The sequence below is a fragment of the Dendropsophus ebraccatus genome, chromosome 6 (genome assembly GCF_027789765.1).
Source record: "Dendropsophus ebraccatus isolate aDenEbr1 chromosome 6, aDenEbr1.pat, whole genome shotgun sequence".
NCBI classification, from domain to species: domain Eukaryota; kingdom Metazoa; phylum Chordata; class Amphibia; order Anura; family Hylidae; genus Dendropsophus; species Dendropsophus ebraccatus.
The window spans coordinates 77,562,294-77,579,450 of record NC_091459.1 but is presented as its reverse complement, the minus strand read 5'-3'; the positions used below and the strand labels follow the sequence as shown (position 1 = coordinate 77,579,450).

Below are 17,157 nucleotides of genomic sequence, written 5' to 3'. Positions count from 1 at the left end.
TTTTCTTTTGCCAGTTCTGCATGGGAAAAAAGTCTCCATACCACTGATCTCTTCAGTGAGGGTCGTTTGTCCCATGTGAGCAGGGATCTGTTTGAAAACTCATCGGCCATGGATGTAAGCAACGGAAGCCATGACACTATTCTGGCCAGAGGGTTGGTGATGCCACTGCCAAGCCCAGGCCTCAGGATCCCCTGACTTGCTGTAAAGCATTAATTTTAAATAAAGGAATTGAAAGAAAGAAAAAGTAAAATGACTGCAATTTCTGTTAGTCTCCCTTTTAAGTTGTAGTTATGATGTGCTTTTATGCATCTCGTGTCTAAAGCCATTTCTCAGCCATTTGTAACCCCTGAGTGGATTAGTCACTTGCTGTTTGTTTTATTTCTTTTTTCCTATAAAATACAATTAGAACAGAAAAATAAAAACACACACAGAATGTGTCATGTTCATTTGCACCGTATTCACCTACATTGCACAGGCTGCCCCCGGCCTCTGAACCTGCGATCAAGGGTTTAAAAGCGAAGGTGTCAGATTTCCCCCCACCCTTTAACACCACGTAAAACTGTACTTATGACATTCACTGTACACTGTGCTAGTGAGGCTCCACAAGATAAATCATGGGGGTTGTGTTTTTAGGCACGTGAAATTCCTGGCATAGATGCAGCATCACATTAGCAGGGTTAACATTACATGCTAACTTTGTTAATAGGACTTCTTCTCATGGTGTGGAAGCTGGCATACACATTAGCACGTGTCAATCAGATACCAGACACTCAATCCCCTAAAGCATAGATTTGCTCTTTTGTGGATCTCCAGCAGATCTAAATGTCACAAATATTCCTGATTGCTATTAAACATTTTTTTTACTCCTACACGTCTAGTTGTGTAAGGTATTCAGATATTGCTTTACTGTCATAGTTATAGACACCCTTAGCCTATGTAACACTTCATGGAAGGGAAGGCTGATTACATTGAGGACGTTTGTATTCAAAGATGTAATCTTTTATACAGTGCAGGGTGTTTTCTTGAAAAGGACTTTTTTGTGCATCTATTGGTCTAAATACTTGCTTTTCTCATAGAAGAACTATGCTAAGGCATCCTTGCATTGTGTTCTTTCCCTTGGAAAGCCTGTGAATTGAAAACTGGGTGTTACCATTCCCCTGTTAACGTGGCAAAATCTTTCATTGTCCTTGTTAAAAACACCAGAATGGTTTGATCTAATAGGACATGTTAAAAGGCCACGGTCAGCTGACATGTACAATGTTGACTGATCATGGTCCTTCAACATTTCATTTGGGCAGCCCCTCCCACTGCTTCCCGATCCTCCCCATATTGAATGAGGGGGAAACGAACGCTGAACTGACAGGTCATCGCTCTCTTCCCCCTCAATATGAAACTGTGTAATAGCCCTTAAGGCTTATATCAAATTAGCCAGATGTTTGTGTGAAGGTGGCCATTAAGGGGTTATTACTTTGGTAAAAACCTTGTAATCCTTAAAATAGCCTTGTAACTGCTTCTAGAAGCAGAGAAATGCTGGCAGCACGCCGACGAGTAAAGCACCATGAACCTACATCGTAGCCATAACACAGACACAAGAATGAGACTGTAATATAAACAATATATATAAATATATAGTAAACAACACGTTGTGCCAGCCTGACTGCACAGGACGGGATACTACAGACCATCTATGAGTGCGACATGTATGTGTCTTGTGACTTGAAACCCCACCTGTATTAAAAGTTATATATATTTCATGTGAAACAAAAATAAGCGTGAGTGCGCACTCCTAACTCAAGGTGAGAGAGGAGGTTATACCGTCTTTTTGCCTGGTGTCATGTGCTTGTCGCTAGCGCTCCGCTTACTCAATTTGGACAGGGATAGTCACTTGGGAATAAGGGAGTTGTAAAGCAAATCTCACCTTATCATTTGTAGACCACAGTTGAGTGATTCAGGTGCTCAAAACAAAGTAGGTGTTTCTTCTAGATTTTCAAAGTACAGTGGTACCTTGTTTTTAGAGTAACTTGGATTGAGAGCGTTTTGCAGAGCTCACACTTTTTCAAAATTGTAACTTGGTTTAAGAGCTCCCTATACTGGGTGGGGGGGGCATGGTCTGCATAGTGTGGTTTACAGCACTGTACTATGACCTAGAAAGTCTCCCTCACCTTCCAAATCATAGCAGATCCACTTCAGACTGGGGCTTGCATCAGGGGACAGGACTGTGGAGGTAATCTCACCATAGCTGTAACCCCTCTCTCCGCTGACAGAGAGTGCTGCATTTATGTGACCACATCTGCCCTGCTCATTCCTTCATGCTTCCTGCAGTCTCTGTCAGCCCTTGTGTTTCCCATCCTCCCCATTCCTGCTATAATGTGCCTGCACTTACACTCAGCTATGCACACTGCTGCTATAATGTCTGCACTCTGTCAGTCATTCACACTGCTATAGAAAAGTTTCTGTCACTGTCCTCCTGCACCATTCTGTAATTCTCACTTCCTGATTGGTCCATGTTGAACACACACCCCTTCCCCATTGCTGTCATGGGACCACACAGACCTCTGACAGCAGCCCTGCTTCTCTATTGTAGCCTAATGTACTACGCTACTGCATTATGGGGATCTGCAGTATACTGCTGCTGTTTTTTCATTCTTATGCGCTTACTATACATTATACACCACATGCTGATTGCTATACTCTACAGTAACTTATAATATGACATCTTCAGCTGTTTCTCAATGTTTGTTTCTTTTGTTTTACATGTTATTGATGTTAATGATAAAAATATCATTATTTTTGGGGTGTGTAACCAATTGTCTGCATTCCAATTATTTCTTATGGGAAAATGTGCTTTGGTTTAAGAATGATTTGGATTACAAGCACGGCCCCGGAACAAATTATGCTCCTAAAGGAGAAGTCCGGTAAAAAATTTTATTACAGTATCATATTGACCCCCAAAAGTTATACAAATCACCAATATACACTTATTACAGGAAATGCTTATAAAGTGCTTTTTCCCTGCACTTACTACTGCATCAAGGCTTCACTTCCTGGATAACATGGTGATGTCACGACCCGACTCCAAGAGCTCTGTGGGCTGTGGCTGTTGTAGAGAATGATGGCAGGGGTATACTGAGGGATACAGGGCACTGAAGGGACACTGAGCATCACCCTTCCATCATCCTCTCCAGCAGCCACAGCCCGAACATCTCTGGGATGTCTGGCGTGACATCACTATTTTATCCAGGAAGTGAAGCCTTGATGCAGTAGTAAGTGCAGGGAAAAAGCACTTTATAAGCATTTCTCATAATAAGTGTATCTTGGTGATTTGTATAACTTTTGGGAGTTAATACATTGCTTTAAAAAAAATTTAGACAGACTTTAACTGTACGTCCTCGCGCGGGTGGGGCGTTCGGAGCGGGGCCGCGCGGCGACCCCGCTCTGAACCGCAGCGGTCCCGGGTGCCGCATGTAGCCCGGGACTGCAGCTATTAGCGGGCACGGTCCGATCGCCGTGCCCGCTAATTAAGTCTTCAGATGCTGACAGCTGCATCTGTAGACTTCAGAGCAGCTTATCCCTGGTGTCTAGTGGGGAGATCGTCACGGAGGAGCGATCTCCGTGACTGGTGCCAGCCATGGTCTCCGCCAAAATGGCGCTGATCCCGACTCTGCATTCGGTTGCTTCCGGCTGCAGCAGCTGGAAGCAAATGAGTGCCGGTCTCATCGATCTATGCTGCATATCTATGCAGCATAGATCTGAATGAGAGATCAGTGCACTTATACTAGAAGTCCCCCAGGGGGGCTTCTAGTATAAGTGTAAAAGTAAAAAATAAAGTTTCATTATTAATAAAAAAAAGCCCCCTCCCCTAATAAAAGTCAGAATCACCCCCCTTTTCCCATTTTATAAATAAAAATAAATAAATAAATAAACATGTTTGATATTGCCGCGTGCGTAATCGCCCAAAATATTAATTTATCACATTCCTGCTCTCATACGATAAATGGCGTAAGCGCAAAAAATTCCCAAAGTGCAAAATTGGCGCAATTTTGGTCACATCAAATCCAGATAAATTGTAATAAAAAGCGATCAAAAAGTCGCATATGCGCAATCAAGGTACCGATAGAAAGAACACATCATGGCGCAAAAAATGACACCTCATACAGCCCCATATACCAAAGGATAAAAGCGCTATAAGCCTGGGAATGGAGCGATTTTAAGGAACATATATTTGTTAACAATGGTTTGAATTTTTTACAGGCCATCAGATACAATAAAAGTTATACATGTTACATATCGTTGTAATCGTAACGACTTGAGGAACATACCTAACATGTCAGTTTTTCCATAGGACACACGGCGTAAAAACGAAGCCCCCCCAAAGATAAAGAATTGTGTTGTTTTTTTTTCAATTTCACTGCGCATATAATTTATTCCTGATTTCACAAGCATATTTTATGCAAAAATTCAGCCTGTCATTACAAAGTACAATTAGTGACGCAAAAAATAAGGGCTCATGTGGGTCTGTAGGTGTAAAAATGCAACTGTTATGGCCTTTTAAACACAAGGAGGAAAAAAACGAAAATTAGCCTGGTCCTGAAGGGGTTAATACAAGGCACCACTGTATTCATGTTTAGTGCAAATGGCAGGTTATGCAGTATTAGAAAAACCAAAGCTAACCCCTGTCCTCAGGTTGTGTATGGTAATTCAGCTCCATTCACTTAACCTCTTAAGGACATATGACGTACCCCTACGTCATATGTCCTCACTTGCACTTCAAAGCGGGGCCGCGCGGCGGCCCCGCTTTGAAGTGCCGCGATCCCGGGTGCCGCGTGTAGCCCGGGACCGCCGCTATTAGTGGGCACGGTCTGATCGCCGTGCCCGCTAATTAGCTAATCGGAGGCAGCTGTCAAAGTTGACAGCTGCCTCCGATTACCGGAGTCAACGTTTCCCTGGGGTCTAGTGGGGGAGATCGCTCCTCCGGGACCTTGTCCCGGAGGAGTGATCTCCGTTACTGATGCCGGCCGGGGACGCGTCCAAGATGGCGCCGTCCTCGGCTCGGCACTCGTTCGTTTTCGGCTGCAGCAGCCGAAAGCAAACGAGTGCCGATCTCATGGATCTCTGCAGCATATCTATGCTGCAGAGATCTCAATGAGAGATCCAAGTGTATATACTAGAAGTCCTCCAGGGGGGCTTCTAGTATATGTGTAAAAAAAAAAAAAAAAGTGTTGTTTATAGTAAAAAGCCCCCTCCCCTAATAAAAGTCTGAATCACCCCCCTTTTCCCAGGTTTTAAATAAAAGTAAACAAATAAATAAATAAATAATCATGTTTGCTATCGCCGCGTGCGTAATCGCCCAAACTATTAATTAATCACATTCCTGATCTCGTACGGTAAACGGCGTCAGCGCAAAAAAATCCCAAAGTGCAAAATTGCGCATTTTTGGTCGCATCAAATCCAGAAAAAATTTAATAAAAAGCGATCAAAAAGACGTATATGGGCAATCAAGGTACCGATAGAAAGATCACATCATGGCACAAAAAATGACACCTCGCACAGCCCCATAGACCAAAGGATAAAAGCGCTATAAGCCTGGGAATGGAGCTATTTTAAGGAACGTATATTGGTTAACAACGGTTTGAATTTTTTACAGGCCATCAGATACAATATAAGTTATACATGTTACATATCGTTTTAATCGTAACGACTTGAGGAACATGCATAACAAGTCAGTTTTACCCCAGGGAGAATGGCGTAAAAACACATTTCCCCCAAATAAAAGAAATGCTTTTTTACTTAACTTTAATTACATAAATTAATAACTTTCTCACACCAGTTGATTTGAAAGAAATATTTTTTTGCTGGACAACCCCTTTAAGTAGAACCTAGCTGCAAAAGCACACCCAAACTGAGGAGAAGAGTGGCCTTGTTTTTCTAGGCCTGGATAACCCCTTTTAGGTGGAAAAGAGTCATCTACTCTTCTCTCGCCATGCAGTAATTTCAAAGATTTATTAATACCTACTAAATGTATTGAAGAGCATGACAATCTTTTATGGTAGGATGTAAGGGGCAATAATATCTTGTGTAGTAGTACAACGAAGACACTATGGAAGACCATACCTTTTAAACCACTATTACTCGGAGCCACAGTTTTCTGGTTAGGTGCAGAAGGTGCACCACTTATAACAGTCCGTGCTCCAAATTTGAAAAATTATGGGTGCAGCACAGAAACTCAACTGTGCTACATGTTTAATGTTACTGAAAGAATTTTGCTTTTTCATCTGTAATATACTGTTTGTCTTATTGTATTTTACCTTCTTTGATATCAGGAGATCCATGCACTGTGTCCTCGCAGCTCGAGCTAGAAGAAGCTTTCCGGCTGTATGAACTAAATAAAGATTCTGAGCTGCTAATTCATGGTGAGAAAAACACAATGTGTTGAGTCACATTAATCAATACAGTACACAGCTTTTCTTCTATGGTGGATTATTGAAAGTCATTATAGAAGACACACTTTGTTCAAAGTAAATGTCATTTAATTGTGGCACAAATTAAGTGGTGATAACGAAAGAAACATGATCTTTACGTGTGAGAGAGATGTAATGCGTTCAAGTACTGTAACCAAGGTCTTGTGTTTCTATACAGTCTTTCCCTGTGTACCTGAGAGGCCTGGAATGCCCTGCACCGGGGAGGATAGTAAGTACTTTTTTATTTTATGCAGATTTGAAAATTTGAAAAATAAGCCTAAAACACAGTGCACAGTATTTCCAAGAGAAAATATATAGTTCATGTCAGGCATAAAAACTGTCTATATTTCAAGAATTATTTCCTGTAGAATACATGTCTTTTTAAAAATACTACATGTGTTAACAGATTTTAAGTTTAGGGGTCATTCCCATCCCAGCATGTAACTGCTTGTACAACGCTCTGCTATCTCCATGGCTCTCATAGGTAATGAATTTGGTGGAAACATGCATGCGCATCACTCTATTCTGATGGGAGACTCCCCTTTTCTAGGAATCTGTGGAGGTGCCTACAGTTAAACCCCAACCCATCAGCTTGTTATTCTTTGCCCTTTAAGGCTTATTGGTTTACCAAATGTACTGCATCCAGATTCTTGTTTTTCTTTACAAGTTAATTGCTATGAAAAACATTAAGAAACTCCTAAAAGAATCTGGGCAAGGCTGTTAATAATTTCCAGTAAAGGTCAGGTATCAGGCAATGTTCATAGTATCCAAAGTGTTACTCACTTAGCCTGAGGCAGCCTAATTGACCTTGTCCCTGAGGTATGATTAAATGAAACCATGGTAAGGTAGTGAGTCATCTCCTCAGACAGTTTTGTTCAATGTCATTCTATGATTTTGGATTTACAAACAGTGTAGAGCCCATTTATTATAATTTTTTTGTGTGTTTTTTTTTTTCCTGCAAAGGGCATCATAAAACCACCTCCTCTACGGAAGAGTTACCCATCTGTAGTTGTTTTAGGGTTCTTGCCACTATTCAGTATAGTACAGAGTATTGTGCAGGTTGGTTAGCTCAGAAGTAGAGATGAGGGAACCTGGAGCATGCTCGAGTCCATCCGAACCCGATCATTCGGTATTTGATTAGCGGTGGCTGCTGAAGTTGGATAAAGCTCTAAGGTTGTCTGGAAAACATGGATACAGCCAATGACTATATCCATGTTTTCTACATAGCCTTAGGGCTTTATCCAACGTCAGCAGCCACCGCTAATCAAATGCCGAATGATCGGGTTCGGATGGACTCGAGCATGCTCAAGGTTCGCTTGTTTCTACTCAGAAGCCTTTCTTGAGGAACTATATATAGGAAACAAAAAAAAAAAACAGGCAAGAGGCGGCACCTCATGTGATACTGCAGATGATCAGAGAAGGAGAGTAAAGATGTTTCCAGGCTTACCTTGTAGCCCCCTGGGCTTAATGCGTATTACCTTAGTTGATGGGGTATGCAAGCATCCAGGTGTTGTGTTGGCGCCCTGTGATAGGGTGTAAGGCTGGAAAAGCTAGTCTAGGAGTACAAGAACAGGGTGCTCCCCATAAGGGGCCTGTATGGCTAACCAAAAATAAACAAAAAAGGAAATGGCTGAAACAGCCGTACCCAAATTGTGACCAGCACTGCCTGACAGAAGGACCAGGAGTGGGCTAAGTAGGCTAAAAGTTGTTTATTAGGTAATGCACATATAACATCTGGTCATAAGTGCTAGGCTCTCTTCATTAGATAAGGTGCGTGATATAGGCAGTCACAGTACAGGTTTAAATACACAAAAGGGCGCCAGTCCAGTCCGCCAATGAAAAAAGTGTACACAATACAATTCAGAAAAACACATTCACAAAACATAACTGTATTTGATTATATTCAGGTAGCTAATTTGCTCAAATAACATAGAGAACATATTATTATTAAGAGTACAGGCAATGTTTAGACTGCCAGACTGGATCCCCATAGCGCCGTACTGCTCTGGGTCGGTAGTATATTACAATGAGGTTGCCGGGCTGCTGTCAAGCACGCTGATCAGGAGCGGCCAATGGCATGTGGAGGTGTGTCCACCCCTCGGCCAGTCAGATGAGCAGAATCACAAAGCTTCATTGGAGGGCGGGACTGTCGCCCTTTTGTTAATTTAAATCTGTACTGTGACTGCCTGTATAATGCACCTTATCTGATGAAGAGAGCCTAGCACTCTTGACCTGATGTTATATGTGCATTACCTGATAAACAACTTTTAGCCGCCTTTTGCTCTACTCCAGGTCCTTCTTCTGTAAGGCAGCGCTGGTCGCAATTTGGGTACGGCTGTTTCAGCCATTTTCTTTTTTTGTTTATCTTTCTTGTGAAACTGAGAGTTTCTACTTGAGGAGAGTACCAAAATGGTATGTGGAGTCTTAAAAGCAAGTAAAAGCACTTGGCTTCTAGTGTCGCCTATTGGAGGTAACGTCAGCGTAAATCTGATGTCATGCTTTGCATATTTAGGCTATGTTCACACTGCGTATATTTCAGTCAGTATTGTGGTCCTCACATTGCAACCAAAACCAGGAGTGGATTAAAAACACAGAAAGGATCTGTTCACACAATGGTGAAATTGAGTGGATGGCTGCCATATAACAGTAAATAACTGCCATTATTTCAATACAACAGCCGTTATTTGCCATTATATGGCGGCCATCCACTCAATTTCAACATTGTGTGAACAGATCCTTTCTTTGTTTTTAATCCACTCCTGGTTTTGGTTGCAATATGAGGACGACAATACTGTCTGAAATATACGTAGTGTGAACATAGCCTTAAACATGTTGGGACCCTAACACAGCCCCATGTGAGGCAGTAAACAAGTGGCACAGCAACGGTTCCATTCATTTGCTATAGTGTAGTCAGATAGTGGCTACATTCAGGCCACTTCCCACAAGGATGTGTTTATGTTGCTAGACTGTGTATGGGGGTCTGCTGTTTGCGAGTCCAGCAAAATAAGCATGTACATGAAATAAATATCCTGAACATACATAGTTTGTCAATTTTGGTTCCTGTCCCCGTTAGGGCTCAAAAACTAAATTTACCTATCTGTACATGCAGTGACATCATCCGTAATTACTCGGCATCCTATATGATCTGTAGGGAAAGAAAAGTTAGTGTCCTATTAATTTCGGTGTCACTAACTTTTTTTTTCTTTGTTTTAGAGTCCATCTATCGACGTGGAGCAAGACGGTGGCGAAAACTATATTGTGCAAATGGCCATACATTCCAAGCTAAGAGATTTAACAGAGTTTGTATTTTTAAGTATTTTAAAATTACTTTGTTTTCATAAATTAAGTAAGCTTAGTTGGGGGAAAGGTCAGACGCAACACAAGAAAATTTACTGAAAAATTACTTTACTGAAAGAGTAGTAGATGCTTGGAACAAACTTCCAGCAGATGTAGTAGGTAAAGCTACAATAACTAAATTCAAACATGCCTGGGATAAACCTATATCTATCCTAAGATAATAAGAAAATAAATTCTAAAAGGGAAGACTAGATGGACCCAGTGATCTTTTATTTCCTGCCTACAATCTTCTATGTTTCTATAAATTAAAGTGGTTGTTAGGCCAGGACCCTTGTAAGAGGGTGTATTGGGGAAAAAAGGAATTACCTTCCTGGCTCCTGTGCTATACTGTGTGGTACTATGCCACTCCAGTCCCCGTTGTGCGCCGCCTTCTGGGTTTGGTGACGTAGCAGGCTCGCTTAGCCAGTCAGTGGCTGTAGTTGTGGTTCCCAGAAGTAAATGCACAGTGGGGACTGGAGTGGCATAGTACCACTGAAAGCTAGGGAGGTAAGTATATCTTATTTTTAATTCATCCCCTCTCGAGGCATACAACTTAACCGTTTTTAAAGGTGTCTTTTTTTTCCTTTTATTGTGTTATGATTGCATCTACGTGGCTGTCTATGTAATTGTTGTATTACTGCTATACATTTCACAATTGGTCATTAGCATCTTAAAGTGTACCAGTCGTTACAAAATTTTTTTGACATGTCATAGAGACATTTCAAAAGTTCTCAGACCCGTACAGATCAGACTTATAGCACACTCCTATGGAGCCTGACTTTCTTTAAACTCCAAGAGGGGAGAGGACACACTGCAGCAGCGGTCCTCCCGTCTCTTTCTGCCGATCGGTACCGCTCTGAGCACTCAGACTCGAACCGATCGAGACTTTTGACATGTTTCTGTGGCATGTCAAAAGTTTTCTTATAATGGAAGGTACAAAGTTTATGAACCTATCCTTTTTGGAATACATGAAGCTTGTTTTGTAGTAATGCAGAAAAAGATGGATGAATTATCGATAGCAACTGATTACATTTTGTCTGTTTTCTAGTATGGCTTGGATAGTGAAAACTTTAATATGATTGATCAGCTACTCCACTTTTTGTCTGCTACACTTTAATATGAGGCCCTATATTTGGCATAATTTTACGTTGTCACAGTATACAAACAAGCTATAGTTTCTAGGGTTTATTGTGTCACCATTGCCTGATAATGCTATGGGATGCTTGTATCAGTTCTTTATTGAGTAGATATGAATACCTGACAATCTGCTATGAATGATGGGTGTTATGAATGTGTGTTTTTGACATGTGTTTCCCTGTTTGCAGCGAGCACACTGTGCCATCTGCACTGACCGAATATGGGGACTAGGAAGGCAAGGATACAAGTGTATCAACTGTAAGCTGCTGGTCCATAAGAAATGCCACAAACTTGTTAGCATTGAGTGTGGACGACACACGATAGCTGTAAGTAACAGTGCTTTCCCTGTGAATTGATATGGTTTTTCCCTTAAACTTTGCTGTGAATCACTAGTTTACCTGTAGAATATTGTGTAGATGTGCACATCTATAATAGATGTTTTGTTTATATTCTTATTATAGGAACCAATTATACCTATGGAAATGCCAAGCATGAATCCACAAGTTGAGCCAGGTATGAAACATAGCACTGTAACAAAAATGCTCACTTGTTTGCTAACATGTTTGCATGGTAAATCAAAATAGACATGTTTTTTTTCACCATAGAGTGGTCTGTGTACTTTAAATATATATATTTTTTAAAGGGAATTTGTCAGCTCTTTATCATGCTCAGAGCTGCAGATATGGGCATATAGCTGATATATAACTGAGATATAAAACAAATAATAGCTTTCTTTTAGCTATTGGCTGTTTGCAGTGTAATAGCATCATGTGTTTCTTTCATTATAGAGGCCACACTGAGCTGCAGCATGCATGCCTTCTTTCTCCTCCACCTCTCCCTGCTAGGCTTCCAGAACTGAGCCCTGTATGTCAGTCACTGAAAGCAGGGAGGGAGGAGGTGTGCTGCTGCAGCTTGGCGCCTATTGGGTGACACTTCATAGAAAACAACAGTCTTATAACTTAAAAAAATGGCCATCACAGCACATATAGGTATGGTGAACTTTATTTTCACATGACCCATCTGCCAGTGTCTGCAGCTCTGTCCATTGGAGCTGACAGGTTTACTTTATCCAACCAACAACCTTTTTAGTATAATGCATCATGTATTTATAAAAATAATACCTAGTGACTTACAGATGGTAAACTGGTGCAGGTGAATTCATTCAGCCTTTGTCAGTTCTGGAATTCATCTTGGCTCTGTGTGTACTTTTCTGTTACAACGTAAAACTGGAGAACTGGGGGGAAAAAAAGCTAAGCTCGAGGGTGCTTTAGTCCAAATTATAACAAAACTCATCCATAATAGCCAGCATGAGCTGGGTATAAAATGACCAATATGCATAAATTACTTACTGTCTGACAGATGTTGGAAGCTGGAAACTGCTATGGCAGCTGCAGTGTTACAAATTTCATCTCACTATGTTTACGTAGCTGAGCTTACTAAAGCCCCGTGGGAAAATAGTGCTGTCACTAAGTATCCTAATATTACCATACAGTGGACATATGTTTCATACACTTCAAGAACATTCCCAAAATGAAGAGCAGTAACTAAGAAAACTCCTTGTTTTTTTGCAGAATCTACTTATAGGCATAGGAGTCAGAATAACATAGACCAGGATGGTGAAGAGAAAGAGGTATGTAGATTTTAAAGCCTTCCCTATTGTATGATATAGCTAACTTGGACTGCTTTTATACTTTTTACTGTGTTTTATGTTCGGTAGTTCTTGCACTTAGACATTGTTGGTCATTTATGTGGGAGTATGACATCCCTCAAGAAGAAAACAAGAGAAATAGACCATAATAGCAGGCTCTGTACTAGTAATTGCATGTTCGCCGCTGCACTGCAAGAAGAAAAATGCATTGCTTGTACAGGACAACAGTGACCTGTAATACCTACTGTCGTATATCTGTTCCTTTTATTATCCAGGGCACTTTAAATTGGATGTATTTCTTGGAACCTGGTAATATGGTTCCCTCAGAAAAACTTACTAGGCTTTGTATCATTGTCCTTTCCAATTTCTGATGTGTTTATTTTTTGATAAGGTAACCATAAGGTCTCTATGTATGGTGCCCAGGCCCAAACCAAGGTGCAGGAGGTCATTGCCTGTACATTGATTTCTGTGCTTTCATTTCTACATCAGCATCATACTATAGTGCTGTAAAAACACAGCTGGAGATTTCTTATTCTTTTTTTTATTTGTTTTAAGAATTGAAAAAAAAGGTTTGTTTTCCAATCATATTATAGTTATTTTGTCTAAAGCAGATTGACAATAAAGCAGTGTCCTTGATGTGTTGTCTTTGGCAACTCTTCTACTCTGTCTTTACCTTTTTATAAATTGTTCCCATGGCTCTTTGCATTGACATAAAGCAAACAGACTTGAGTAGTATAACATTTACATTAATTTAGTTGAACTTGTTTTAGTTAGGTTGGTTGACTGATGAAGGGATATTATGGTATTAAAAAGCAATAAAAAACTCTTATATTGCTAAGACCTTTGAAAAAAAAACTATCCTTGCTTACCCCTGGCCCCCCACAGGCCCAGCTACAGCTCCCATTCATCTCCTTTCAGTCCCCTGCCTGCCTCCAACATGAGCTTGGAGCAGAATGTGCCTGCCATTGGTCCTGTTATTGCCAGTTATTGGTCAGCCAACAATGGGCTGAGTTAGCAGGCCATGCTGCAAGCTCTCATCTTGGAGGTATTAAGAAGGTTCGTACATGCCATTATCATCTCCCATCTGAATTATCTCTGCATCCTCTTATTGTGGTCTTATTGCGGTATACTGTACCTTGCCTTTCCTCCACTCCTGCCTTATTTCTGCTGCCCAACTAATGAATCTCTCTCCCTTTATCCCTCTGCCAAACCCTTTACTGGCTACCCATTGCCTGGCACATTCAGTTTAAGTCATTAACAGTTACATACAAGGCCATCCATACATCTCTGACCTGATCTCCCAGCACTTCCCCTCATGCAATCTCTAATCCACACAAGACCCCTGTCTGTGCTTTTCCCTTGTCCACTCCTCATACAACCATCTTTAGGATTTCTCTAAGCTTTCCCCATACTCTGGAACTCACTAACTTAGAACCCATTTCAATAACCTATCTGCTATTGCTCTGCTTCTGCAGCTTCTCTTACCTACTGACTCAGTTGTCTGCCCCCATACATTGTCACTTGTCTGCCCCCATACATTGTCACTTGTCTGACCCCATACTTTCTCTTGTCTGCCCCCATACATTGTCACTTGTCTGCCCCCATACATTGTCACTTGTCTGCCCCCATACATTGTCACTTGTCTGCCCCCATACATTGTCACTTGTCTGCCCCCATACATTGTCACTTGTCTGCCCCCATACATTGTCTCTTGTCTGCCCCCATACATTGTCACTTGTCTGCCCCCATACATTGTCACTTGTCTGCCCCCATACATTGTCACTTGTCTGCCCCCATACATTGTCACTTGTCTGACCCTATACATTGTCACTTGTCTGCCTCCATACATTGTCTCTTGTCTGCCCCCATACATTGTCACTTGTCTGACCCCATACTTTCTCTTGTCTGCCCCATACATTGTCACTTGTCTGCCCCCATACATTGTCACTTGTCTGCCCCCATACATTGTCTCTTGTCTGCCCCCATACATTGTCACTTGTCTGCCCCCATACATTGTCACTTGTCTGCCCCCATACATTGTCACTTGTCTGTCCCCATACATTGTCTCTTGTCTGCCCCCATACATTGTCACTTGTCTGCCCCCATACATTGTCACTTGTCTGCCCCCATACATTGTCTCTTGTCTGCCCCCATACATTGTCACTTGTCTGCCCCCATACATTGTCACTTGTCTGCCCCCATACATTGTCACTTGTCTGACCCCATACATTGTCACTTGTCTGACCCCATACATTGTCACTTGTCTGACCCCATACATTGTCACTTGTCTGACCCCATACATTGTCACTTGTCTGATGTGTCTCTTGTCTGCCCCCATACATTGTCTCTTGTCTGACCCCATACATTGTCACTTGTCTGACCCCATACATTGGCACTTGTCTGCCCCCATACATTGTCTCTTGTCTGCCCCATACATTGTCTCTTGTCTGCCCCCATACATTGTCACTTGTCTGACCCCATACATTGTCTCTTGTCTGACCCCATACATTGTCTCTTGTCTGACCCCATACATTGTCTCTTGTCTGACCCCATACATTGTCTCTTGTCTGCCCCCATACATTGTCTCTTGTCTGCCCCCATACATTGTCACTTGTCTGCCCCCATACATTGTCACTTGTCTGCCCCCATACATTGTCACTTGTCTGCCCCCATACATTGTCACTTGTCTGACCCTATACATTGTCACTTGTCTGCCTCCATACATTGTCTCTTGTCTGCCCCCATACATTGTCACTTGTCTGACCCCATACTTTCCCTTTTCTGCCCCATACATTGTCACTTGTCTGCCCCCATACATTGTCACTTGTCTGCCCCCATACATTGTCTCTTGTCTGCCCCCATACATTGTCACTTGTCTGCCCCCATACATTGTCACTTGTCTGCCCCCATACATTGTCACTTGTCTGCCCCCATACATTGTCTCTTGTCTGCCCCCATACATTGTCACTTGTCTGCCCCCATACATTGTCACTTGTCTGACCCCATACATTGTCACTTGTCTGACCCCATACATTGTCACTTGTCTGACCCCATACATTGTCACTTGTCTGATGTGTCTCTTGTCTGCCCCCATACATTGTCTCTTGTCTGACCCCATACATTGTCACTTGTCTGACCCCATACATTGGCACTTGTCTGCCCCCATACATTGTCTCTTGTCTGCCCCATACATTGTCTCTTGTCTGCCCCCATACATTGTCACTTGTCTGACCCCATACATTGTCTCTTGTCTGACCCCATACATTGTCTCTTGTCTGACCCCATACATTGTCTCTTGTCTGACCCCATACATTGTCTCTTGTCTGCCCCCATACATTGTCTCTTGTCTGCCCCCATACATTGTCTCTTGTCTGCCTCCATACATTGTCTCTTGTCTGCCCCCATACATTGTCACTTGTCTGACCCCATACTTTCTCTTGTCTGCCCCATACATTGTCACTTGTCTGCCCCCATACATTGTCACTTGTCTGCCCCCATACATTGTCTCTTGTCTGCCCCCATACATTGTCACTTGTCTGCCCCCATACATTGTCACTTGTCTGCCCCCATACATTGTCACTTGTCTGCCCCCATACATTGTCTCTTGTCTGCCCCCATACATTGTCACTTGTCTGCCCCCATACATTGTCACTTGTCTGCCCCCATACATTGTCACTTGTCTGCCCCCATACATTGTCACTTGTCTGACCCCATACATTGTCACTTGTCTGACCCCATACATTGTCACTTGTCTGATGTGTCTCTTGTCTGCCCCCATACATTGTCTCTTGTCTGACCCCATACATTGTCACTTGTCTGACCCCATACATTGGCACTTGTCTGCCCCCATACATTGTCTCTTGTCTGCCCCATACATTGTCTCTTGTCTGCCCCCATACATTGTCACTTGTCTGACCCCATACATTGTCTCTTGTCTGACCCCATACATTGTCTCTTGTCTGACCCCATACATTGTCTCTTGTCTGACCCCATACATCGTCTCTTGTCTGCCCCCATACATTGTCTCTTGTCTGCCCCCATACATTGTCTCTTGTCTGCCTCCATACATTGTCTCTTGTCTGCCCCCATACATTGTCACTTGTCTGACCCCATACTTTCTCTTGTCTGCCCCATACATTGTCACTTGTCTGCCCCCATACATTGTCACTTGTCTGCCCCCATACATTGTCTCTTGTCTGCCCCCATACATTGTCACTTGTCTGCCCCCATACATTGTCACTTGTCTGCCCCCATACATTGTCACTTGTCTGCCCCCATACATTGTCTCTTGTCTGCCCCCATACATTGTCTCTTGTCTGCCCCCATACATTGTCACTTGTCTGCCCCCATACATTGTCACTTGTCTGCCCCCATACATTGTCACTTGTCTGCCCCCATACATTGTCACTTGTCTGCCCCCATACATTGTCACTTGTCTGCCCCCATACATTGTCACTTGTCTGACCCCATACATTGTGGATTGTACTTGTTTTTTGTTCAAAGTAATTTAACCCCTTATCATATATACAGTGTCCTGGAATTGAGGGCGCCCTAAAAATAAATAAATTATTGTTGTTG

At 42.3% G+C, this 17,157-nt stretch overlaps 1 protein-coding gene across 2 annotated transcripts in view; it reads left to right on the top strand.

The window, feature by feature from the left end:
- Positions 1-17,157, top strand: part of PRKCI (protein kinase C iota) — a 122,987-nt gene that overhangs the window by 81,280 nt on the left and 24,550 nt on the right. For both annotated transcript variants that reach the window (XM_069975220.1, XM_069975219.1), the window contains exons 3-8: positions 6,321-6,410; positions 6,637-6,687; positions 9,672-9,757; positions 11,120-11,257; positions 11,393-11,444; positions 12,503-12,561. In XM_069975220.1, the coding sequence (XP_069831321.1) occupies positions 6,321-6,410; positions 6,637-6,687; positions 9,672-9,757; positions 11,120-11,257; positions 11,393-11,444; positions 12,503-12,561 (476 nt within the window). The remainder of the gene's footprint in view (positions 1-6,320; positions 6,411-6,636; positions 6,688-9,671; positions 9,758-11,119; positions 11,258-11,392; positions 11,445-12,502; positions 12,562-17,157) is intronic.